Source organism: Arvicanthis niloticus, chromosome 12, assembly GCF_011762505.2.
Source record: "Arvicanthis niloticus isolate mArvNil1 chromosome 12, mArvNil1.pat.X, whole genome shotgun sequence".
Lineage (NCBI taxonomy): Eukaryota > Metazoa > Chordata > Mammalia > Rodentia > Muridae > Arvicanthis > Arvicanthis niloticus.
In genome coordinates, this window is record NC_047669.1 from 11048420 (window position 1) to 11059764 (window position 11345).

Sequence of the window (11345 nt, forward strand, 5' to 3'; positions counted from 1 at the left end):
CACTGACTAATTCTTGTCTTCTTGAGTATAATATTCCTTATGTTACTTTCGTTTTCCCCCAAGAAGAAATCTTATTGATTATGAGTCTTCTAGTTCAAATGAGATGGAAATCTTGACTCATGTTTAATCTTTTCCTAATAACTAATGACTTAGATGCTGTAGATGACACAGACAGGAGGTGGGGGCTTAGTGAGGAGTTCAGTACTGTAAGTTTATAATTGGCTGAAACCTGGTACAGGAGCCCAGAATGCCAAGAAATGAAGAAGTAAGCCTTGTGAGCCAAAGACTATGAGGTGGGTAGAGATATTCAGATTGGGGAGGGGGGAGGTTCTAAAGGCAACATACAACAAACACAACATGGGTGTATTAGTCAGGGTTCTTCTGGGTCACAGAACTTATGGACTGTCTCTATATATGAAGGGAATTTGTTGTAATTATTTACAATCTGCAGTCTAACTAACCCAACAATGGGCAGCTGTGAATGGGAAGGCCAAGAATCTAGTAGTTGCTCAGTCCCACAAAGCTAGTTGTTTCACCTGGTCTTCTGTATAAGTTGGAGTCCTAAAGAGGTAGGTTCCAACAGATGTGCTGGCAAGTAGGTGCAAACAGCAAAGAAGAGTGTGTCTTCCTTCTTCCATTATCCTTATGTAGGCCTCCAGTAGAAGGTATGGCCCAGATTAAAGATATGTACCACCATGCCTGGATTTGAAACATGTTCTGTCCCAGGCTGACCTTGAACTCAGAGATCTGCTTGCCTAAGTCTTCTGCGATTAAAGACATGTACTACCTTGCCTGGCCCTAAGCTTTTCATGGCCTCTATGCCTCAAGATCTGGATCAAAAGGGTGTGTCATTCCATGTCAAGATCCAAGTTAGAAGCCTGTGTCTTCCAGCCTTAAGATCTGGATCATAGGAGTGCCCTCCATTTCTGGATTATAGTTCATTACAGATGTAGTCAAGTTGACAACCAGGAATAGCCATTACAATAGGACACAGATGATGTGAAGTAGAACAGTGAAGGAAAATGAGAAGCCATCATCCCATATGACATGGAAAGTGGTGTCCAAGTAGCCAAGTTTGTGGGGTGGGGTGGGGTGAAGCCATGAAGGAGAATAGAAGACAGTGTACAACGACCATGACATGGAGATAGTGATCAAGTAGTGTGAGATGGGGTAAGGCAATGACGGGGGATAAGCAGACAACACTTAACATGGGACATGATAGGAAAATACTGTGGGCAGGCCAGGGAAGAGAAGAGAGATAGACAACACTAGGTTTCTAAGAAGCCAAGGACTAGGTTTGGCTAGGCTGTTATGGAAGAGAACGCCTGGTGGTCAGGTAATTTAGTCTATGTGTCTGGAGCTCTGTAATGAAAACTTAGAAAGCCACAAAGACTGAGAGTAAATATGTCATTAAAAAAAAAAACGAAGTTGTGAGAAGAAATGAGCAGAGGAGAGTCTGGGGCATTCTGAACATATAAAGGATGAGGGAGAGGAAAGTGCTCACAAAGACTATAGCAATCAAGAGAAAAAACCAACCCAAATATGAAGAACAGGTCCTGTCCAGTCACAATATAAGTTCCCGAGAAAAACAATCAAGACTATAGCTCAGTGCATGTTGTAAAGAACATAAGTCAGCAAACCACAAAGATATCTACACATCTACATTTATTATGACACTACTCACAACAGCCAAGTTATAAAATCAGACAACCTACCCGGTAACAGATCAATGGATGAAAGAAACACGTAGAGCTATATATTTAATTATATATTTAATGCTATATATTTAATTATAAGGAAAGAAAAATGAAATGCCACTTACTGGGAAATGGGTGGGACTGAAGATCATGTAAAGCAAAATAAGTTAGAATAAAAGAGAAAAATATCACATGCTTTCCCTCATGTAAAAAAGGAGATTTTTAAAAACAGAGATAAATAAGCAAGAAAGGGATCCTTTGGGGAAGAGAAGATCAGTTGTTGGAGGGGGCAAGAGGTGATAGATATTTGAATATGATCAGAATACATGCAAGGGAAATATTAGAGTGACAGCCACCTTTTTCTATTAACAGAACAATTACAGAAAGAGAGGGCTATAAAATGTGGCAGACACATGAGGCACACACAAACAGAAAAGCAACCATTGTTTTGGTAGTGAGGTATAGAGCGCTGGCTCTGGGGAGTTAGATATGAGATTCCCATGAATTAAAGCGGAAGCACGTCTTGGAAACAAATATAACCTACTCCCTTGGTCCTGGGGAGATAAAATCATTGTAGCGGGTGGGGGAGGGGCGCCGAGTCAGGGACCAGTCACTCCAATTTAACATGAAAATGCAGAAACCATTGTTTACCAAGGAAAGCAAGCTTTCCGGAAATGTTTCCAGCCTCATTTCTCTTCACCTATTCTCTCTTCCTTGTCCTCACATCCATTCTTAGACACATTTCCTTCCTCTGATGCGGTGGTTAGACACCCCGGCTTTATTGACCATCAGAGACATGACCTAATTTCTTGACGGAATTTTGGCAAACTATTTCTAGACAAAAACCAGATTTTAGCAAGAGATGCAGGCTGGCGCCTCCTTTTTCCTGCCCGGTTGTTCAGTGTTGCCTAGGGGTTTCCAGGGTAGACAAAGCATAGGGTGGAAGCCCTCTGGGGAGCACTTGATGCCCAAACCCTTGGTGTTTGTCACCCTTGTCTGCCATTGAGCAATGGCCCCCGATGGGGACAAATTCTGTATAAGCTCATCTGAGTTTGGAACTACTCAGGAACAATTTTTATTGTATTTTAATTCATCTAAATTGGAACAGCCACATATGGCCAATAGCTAACCCACCGGTCAATGTGCCCTGGCCCGTTTCAACCCCCAATCCACCCCTACTTCCACCGCCCCCCACCTCCACCCTGATCAAAGCCCTAGCGCCAGAGTGAAATCCTCAGCATTTCCGAATGGTAGGAGCAGGACTGGGTGGGTGGCTGTCCCTGTGTATTCCATGGAAGGTTGGAGGAGGTGCTGCTTCCTCCAAGGGGAACCATGCAGGACACTTAGAGAAAACTGAAAGCGAGCATGAGGATGTGACAGGGTCCTGATGAGACCCAAGGCTAGGAACATAAAAAAGGCTGGAGATGGCGGCTGGAGATTTTGAACTCACACTAAACTCCAGGAAACTTCCAAATCCCCCTTCCTTCTACTTTCCCTCTGTTGCTATCAAATTAGTGGAAGGACCACTAAGTGTCTCCTAGTGCAGACTAGTGAGCAGTGTGCAGATGACCAGAGTCATAGATTGAACCTGTAGCAGACTCAGGAGAAGACCAAATTCTTTCTCCATCTCAACTCCCCCATGTGTCCCTTCTCCCTACTCTTAACCAACTCCACTAAAGGAAGCCAGAGCGGCCTCGGAAGAACTGCAGGTAGACAACGACCAGGCAGAGGGCGCCCCAGAACAGGCACCAGCGAAATGAGAAGAAGTTGGAGATGAAACCGGCCTGGCCCTTCCTCTTGGAGGCATCGGTATAAGCCGCATCCTCCTCCAGCAGCTTCTCGCTGGGCTTCCAGTGCACGATGCCTTCCTGGCAGGCCTCGCAGAACTCGCTGCGGTGCAATCCGTTGTCCGGCCGGCTGGCCACGTGGATGCGGTACTGGCCACCATCCTCGTCGTAGCACTGCTCACGAAGACTGGTGATGAGGTTGTCCACCAGGCCTTCGATGTTCTCCTCCAGCATGCTGGACTCATCCAGCCGTGAGGTTCCGCACTGGTAGCACAGCTGCTTGAACACACGCATGCGCACTGAACCAACACGCTGGGCACGGTCCAGGTGCATGTGGAAGAGGATGACCACGTTGGCAGACTGCCAGGTGTGCCAGCACCAGGAACAGTGGAACCTGCCGGGGAAAGAAGGAGGAATAGAGTGGATGAGACTCTGAGGGACAGCCCTGCCCTGGATAGCACAGGAAAGACAAGGCCAGCGTGTTGGACGGAAGATAAAAATGGAAGAGCCATGTTGATCTGTCTATGGGTTTCTTAGCACTAGGCGTCACCAGTAACCACCTCCTCCTGCAAACTAAAGAGCCTCGTACTGGAGCCACTGAGCAATCAGTGGTGTTCTGGAAGCCGTCTCTGGTGTGAGCTCCTATAGCTTCTGGCCGACTCCGAGCCTATTGTAGAGTTGTAACCGGTGAACCCCCAAGGTTCCCCTTCTCCGCAACCCGTTTTTTTTTTTATCCGTGAGGTGCAGTATGATGGTGTCCATGTTAGTGCGTGCTCAGACCTCTCGTGCCTCTGACACAGATGGTAATGCCACCATCTTGCTTGCTCTGAGGCTATGACATGCAAGCTCAGATCCTGGCACACTGTAGGTCTGCAGTAAGCCACCCAGAAAGGCAGGATAGATTGGCAGGCTGCAATGGACAGGATCGGGAAGAATGCTGGTTGGTTCTTATGTCTTCACAGAGGCACTTCTTTGACCTGTCATCCCTGTGCACCAGAGCCCTGCTGTGTAAGAAGGGGAATAGTAGACTATTCCTATCCCTAATGTACCTATCCACAGCCCAACCAACCATGGGCTGCTTTGTCTAATCTGGACTTCTAGAGACTGAGCCTCAGAAAACATGGAGAGAGGTGGCCTGGGGCTAACCTGCTAAGCCTGGCTCCTCCTGGCCTCCCAATAGTGTGTACTTACATAACCCTGGTGATGGAGCACTCCTTTAAACTCCAGGGAGGCTTCATATGCCCCTGAAATGGGCTCTTCGGAGCCCTGTTACAAAGGTTTCAGAGGTATTCACATGCCCACTGGGCTAATTCTACCCTTATTCCTGGCTCTGCCTAATCTATTGCACAAACAGCTGTGAAGGACTCTCTGATGAAGAACTCAATTCAACCTGACAGGCACCAACGGTATTGTAAACACTACCCCACTGGGAAGAGCAGTGGAACCAAGCAGGCTTCTGTCCTCTGGAAGCTACTGACAATATGAGCATAGAACAATACCCAGCAGCTTCTAATACATGGTCAAAGGACAGAGGTGTCTAACAGGTCCTGGGTGGGGAAGATCCTTTTACCTATACTGAGCCAGTACTCAGGCCCAAGATTTAGTACAACTGAAAGATTAAAATCCAACAAGCATATGTGCAGAACGACTGGGGCATAGCTGTGGCCAGCTGGGACTAAGCCCAAGGTGAAAAGACCTGTAAGCCTTTGGAGATGTCCCAAAACTCCAGAAGGCCCCACACCAGCCAATTCTCAACTTTCTGCACTTAATCCCCCAAGAGACTCAAACTCTTTGTGCTTTCAGTCTCCTAAGTCTTTTTAAATAAGCCAGTCCAGAATTATTTCCCCCTCGCGTAAGACAGACACCAGATCTCCAAAAGTATGGGACACGGGTGAGCATTTGGGGAGAGATGAGACCGAAGCATAGAGAATAAAAGAGCATGCAGCTACTCAGAGAGATGTCCATTGCCCAGCATTGATCACAGGAGCCACCACAAACCAATCAACCTCTGTGCCCTGTCCCATGTTAACACACGGTCCTGTCCATCTTTGTTTGCAAGGCCTGTGGTAAGAGTCCAGGTGCCCACTCCCCACTCATAGCCTTCCTTTTCCTGTTCCCATCTGCACAGTGTTCTCTGCTCAAGAGGCTTCGCACCCTTACAATATGGACAACACGGCCATAATTTGTTCACACCTCCACAGCACAGCCTCCTGTGAAGGAGTGAGTTAGGGAGCTGCACCGCTGCAGGTGGGCCTGAGGCTGTCTGAGCAGGAATCTGTGCCTCCCATCCTCCCAAATCATCTGTCTGTAAGAGGGAAATGATTAGAAAAGCCCCCAGGACACTCTGCATGGCGGAGAGTGAGGAACACTTAGAAAGATCTAGGGCAAGTGCTGCCTGGGGTCAGCATTTTATCATCCACATAGTAGAGCTGGAAGGAATTGGAGTCATGTTTTACGATGAACTAAGATGAGCTCCCTTGCTTTGTAAATTTGAAAACTTGAAGCCAGAGAAAGAAGGGGACAAAGCCCAAGTTCACAGAGCTACAGAACTAGGTTCTCAATCAGTTATTCTGTCTTCAAGTCTAGGTGCATTTGATTGAGGAGATGAGTACCACAGCCCCCAAGCACAAAGACCCTGACATCTAGGTTGAGACTTCTGGGGATCCCCATCATAACTCCTCTCCATTCCAACTACTCTAGGCATCTGAATTGCAGGGCTCTGAAGCACTGCCAGTCTTGATTTTCTATGGAAAACTGAGACTCAAATGCAGGGCGCTATTTGTTCCAAGTAGCCAAGGAATCGGGAGAGCTGTGGTTAGAAGCAGAACCTACATAGTCCTCCTGGCAGTCGATTGTCTGCTTGTCACCTGAGCTGACATGCTGAGACCTACCAGAGGCCTAGTCTTGCAAAGTCTGAGACAGCACCCCGCCCCCCTCCCCGGGTGGCTTTCCTGCACCACCCTCCCACCAGCCTCTCACCTGCCTGAGGCATGCTGCTCCAGGTACTGCTTCCAGCCAGGGCCCAGCTCATTGGGCTTGAGGTTGGGGTCTATGATGAGCTCCCAGCTGTCTGCTGGCTTTGCCACCTCCATCTTCTCGTAGAAGACCTTTTTCCATTCACAAGTGGTGAGGCTGGTGGACATGGTCCTGTTAGCCGGGCTGGAAGGATGAGCTTAGCCGGAGGAAGAACACAGAAAGCTTGCAGCCCGGGCAGTCTCTGTGGTCCAAAAAGCCTTACCCACAAGACCCAGCTTTCTCTTTTGTCACCCTGGAACTTGTTACTATGACAGCCAGGCAGGTACCAGGAGCCAGAGCTAGGGAGGAAGAAAGCCTCAAGGGAGAGTTCCAGGATCCTGAACAGAGGCAAACTGAGTAGTATTGCTGACTGGGTGGGGAAAGCAGATAGGAGATGAACTCCAGCCTGTCCTGCCATGGGCTTCCAGAGGTTCCCCAGGGGACAAGGGCTATGTGGTGGCCCTGTTTCACCCCACTGCTCTTCCTTGCTTTCTCCAGCCGTGTGCCATGGCAACCATAATACCCTAGGGAGCCCAGCAGAAACAGGATGGAGATGTGGGACCTGATTCTCCCACACTCCTTATGCACTGTGGCCATTGTTTGCCACGTGCTAGCCTCAAGCTACTTGACCTGTACACTAGCCAAGACAGACCAAGAAACAGGCTTATATAAACTCCAAATGATCGTCCACAATTCGGATCCAGACCTTCCTAAACGATATCCATTGCTTTAATTATTGCAAGAGTATTAAGCTCCTAACATTGCGATTAACAGAGAAGTAACAAGTGGCATGCAGCCCTTCACTGGAGAATTCTCAGTCCGGTTGGTGAGACAGAAGTCATTTAATACACTGTGAAAAGCACAGTGATAACAATTTACACTACAGGGTTCCAACAGTCACTCTCTGCTCCCAGGGTTCACTGATGCTGCTGGCAAGGGATCTATTACCTTCTGAGCTCCAGGCTGCTGCTGCCTCAGATGCTGCAGAGCAGACAATAGAAAGCTGAGGCTTCCTGATGCCCAAGCTCAATTCTTTAGAGACCAGAGGCTGTGGTGCTATATCTGGTTCTGCACAGGACACTGTGAGGTTTCTGTGATGCCTATAGTCCATCACCTGTCATTTCCTTAACCTGAAGCTCTGGCTCCCTAGTGCTGTGGAGACAGCCAAAGTAAGCAGAACTAAAAAGGGCGCTAAGGTGCCAGAAGTTATCAGTGCTGGGTTCCGGATTTGTCACATGCCTCCATATGGCCTCTGTGTAGGGTAAGGTTAGGAGAACAGCCACTGGACATCCTTCAGCTCAGAGAAGTGTTCTCTCACTAGCTTTGTGTTAACCTATAGAAAGGACAAATCTGTGTAGTAGCCATCAAGAACTTCTGATTTCTGGTTTCTTTATTGGCCTCAATTCAAATCCTCCGACCCCAGCCCTCTTTCCCTTTTTCTCTTTCTTATTTTTTATTTACTTACTTCTTTGAAAGGGTTTCACAATACAGTCTTGGCTGGCATGGAACTCACAGAGATCAGCCTGCCTTTGCCTCCTGAGTACAAAAATTAAAGGCATGAAACACCACACACAGCCCAAATCGTTTCATAGTGAATCACGACAACTTGAGCCTAGAAATGCAAAACTGCTACCGAAAGAAACCCTGGACTGGATGGCTCACTGCGACTCTCCCATAATCAGCCTCAAACCAGGTGACATGCAGGACTCACAAATGCCCAGGAAGCTGAGCTTTTGCCTGACCTAGAGCTAAGTGCCGTGATCCAGCTCTGAGATGTACTGTGCCATTGTTCGCAGATCAAATGGCAGTGAAGGAAAGCATAAAGGACAGTGGGAATTGCCAGAGTTCATCTGTTTTGCTTTGTTTTGTTCTCTCTCAGATGATGCAATCCCCTTAGGCATAGGATCATACTTAAGTTGAAATGGAATCCTCTAAGCAGAAACTGGTGTCTTTCTTCTTTCGGTTCAGAAGCTCTGTTTGCACTGGAAATTCTTTCCTGGGGTAACATCAATGAGTATAGCAATTACTATACAATGAGGTGGCAATGGCTAGTTCAATCTTCCTCAGGGTGGCACTGGGCTGCACCATTAAAAGGCTCTCCACGTGGGCGCATCGCTCATGGCAGGCAGCTCACCTCTCAGAGCTGCCTCATGGTCTCTCTGGGTGATAGTGTTTAAATGAACTAATTTTAGTCTTAATAAGATAACATTGTCTATTTATATCCCACAAACAAAATGAGCCACTCGTGTCCTCTACCATGGAGTGTCAAGTAATAAACACTCTTGCAAAAATGTTCATTATCTAAATTTTAATTTGTCAGACTACTATATGACGGAGGCTGGAGAGATGACTCAGTGGTTTGGAGAACCGGCTGCTCTTCCAGAGGTCCTGAGTTCAATTCCCAGCATCCACATGGCAGCTCCAAATTATCTGTAACTCCAGTTCCATGGGATCTGACACCCTCATACCAATAGACATAAAAAAAAATTAAATAAATTATTTTTTTTAGAAATAGAATACTATATGACACAATTAATATGGAACCTAACAAGAAAGGGCAATGAAGAGTTGGGAAGTATGTAATTCAGAATCACCTGGGAACTGCTTCAAGAGATTTTAGCCCACGTTCTTCAGGGAACGCAGTCATGTTCCATCAGCTCCATGCCATGCTGAATCCCACCACAGCCGGCCAGTGTTACTGATAGGCATGTGCTAACTCAGAGGCTGCCAAAGGCTCGAGTAAAATTACTTAGTAGCTCATGATATTTCTAAACAAATCCAGGTGTGTGTGTGTGTGGCGGGGAGGGGGGGGGAGGGGAAGGGGCGGGGGGGGGGGCGGGGCGCTGTGTTGTACCTTCCTGTCTCTAAGCTCAAAGAAACTCTGATGGTGTTGCAGATAAACTCAAGATCCTTGGTAGATCCTTTTCAAGATACTTTGCAAGGCTTCTCCATCGACAGACCACAACACTCGGTTCACTCTTTGGGCAGAAGTGAACTTGGAGTCTCAGGGTAGTTCACCTGGTCAGAAAAGCTCACAAGTATCCACCAGGGACTCCTAGCAGAGTCAGAGTTGCTCTTTTACCAGGGAGGAGCAACCAGAGCAACCATGAGCCAGCTTCATTCTGTCATCGCTAATATTCCAGGACTTGAACCCTTTGCCTCTTCCAGACCGCAGAGACCCATGACAGGAATAGAGAGTTCTGGTGTGCACTCACACACAGGGGAGCTAAAGATAATTATGATATACTGTGTAGTTCCAAAGGTTAGAAAATTGATTTTGAATACTCTCACCACATTTACATAATAAATCTTTGAGGGAAATAGATGTTTGTCTTAATTTTTACACTACATAATGAATACATGTATCTGAACATCACATAACACCCTTAAATATTTTTAATTTCCATGTGTTTATTTAAATCAACTTAAATTAAAAAAAATCAGACTAGCTGGTCTATGAATATGTCTCAGTGGTAGAACACTTGTCTAGATAAATAAGACCCTGAGCTTGAACTGCAGGACCCTTACAAAAAAGACAGAATGGTCACAATCTATCTAATTATACTGCATTAATTAGTTTTCTATTGCTGTTATAAAACACCATGAGCAAGACAGTTTATAAAAGGAAGGGTTTGGTCTTACAGCTCCAAAGGGTTAGAGATCATGATTGTCGCATGAAGGCATGGCAAGAGGAGGAAGCTAAGAGCTCAAGCACGAAACACAGAAAGAATTATAAGTGGCACAAACCATTTAGCTTTCAAGGCCACATCCCCCAGCAAGGTCACACCCCTTAAACCTCAGAAATAGCACCATTAATTGGGGGCCAAGTATTCAAATGGCTGAAACTACGGAGGACAGCTCATTCAAACCGTGACATATGCCTAGGCAGAGACCCAGCGACAGATCATCTCACCACTTATGGATGCTGAGTAAACAAAAGATTAAAGATGGAGGAGAGGAAACTTTACGCAAGGACGGGGACAGTTTAGTGGGCAGCAAGGGACACTTTGAGCAGGTACAGCTGGTTCCAAGATGAGGACTCCCGTTAAGTTTCTCCTTGGCTGTATTCAGACACTGCTAGTTGAACTAGAGAAAACACACACAAATAATCATGATTCCACTCTGAGACAGTCTCAGGCATCCTGGCATAGGGAAAGGGAAACTAGAGGTAGCTTGTGCTGGCTTTCAAATCATTCATTTTAAAATGATACCAGTCAGCGTTTTTTTGTGGTGATTTGAATAATAAATGTCCCCTATAGGTTCATGTGTTTGAATCCTTGGTCCTGACTTGGTAAAACTATTTGGGAGGTTATGGAACTTTTAGACAATGCAGCCTTACTGGAGGAAGTATGGCACCAGGGAAGGACTTTAAATGTTTATAACCTTACTCTTTTCCTGTTCTCTCTCCCTCTCCCTCTCCTCCCTCTCCCTCTCCCTCTCCCTCTCCCTCTCCCTCTCCCTCTCCCTCTCCCTCTCCCTCTCCCTCTCCCTCTCCCTCTCCCTCTCCCTCTCCCTCTCCCTCTCCCTCTCCCTCTCCCTCTCCCTCTCCCTCTCCCTCTCCCTCTCCCTCTCTCTCCCTCCTCTCTCTCCCTCTCTCTCTCCCTCTCTCTCTCCCCCTCTTCTCCCCACTTCTGTGTATAAGTCAAAATGTGATCAGCCAGCTGGGCCTCTTGCTTCCATGCAGTCCCTGATTAGCCTTCTGACCAATGATGGTGTCTGTCCCTCTGGAAGTGCTAAAACAAACCCTTTCTTTCATAAGTCGCTTTGTTATAGCCTTTTATCTTAGCAACAGTGTTAGAAGAGGGAATTAATTTAGGTCACTGGAAAATTGGATTACTTCTCCACT

The 11345-nt window shown here is 46.7% G+C and overlaps 1 protein-coding gene across 1 annotated transcript; it reads right to left on the reverse strand.

Annotated features, from left to right (window-relative positions):
• Window positions 1–1648: 1648 nt before the first annotated feature.
• Rtp2 (receptor transporter protein 2) lies at window positions 1649–6991 on the reverse strand. Its single transcript, XM_034515830.2, has 2 exons — window positions 6464–6991; window positions 1649–3878 (listed from the first exon to the last, which is right to left on the reverse strand). The coding sequence occupies exons 1-2, from the start codon at window positions 6625–6627 to the stop codon at window positions 3371–3373; spliced, it is 672 nt and encodes a 223-aa protein (XP_034371721.1). The 5' UTR covers window positions 6628–6991; the 3' UTR covers window positions 1649–3370.
• Window positions 6992–11345: the final 4354 nt, after the last annotated feature.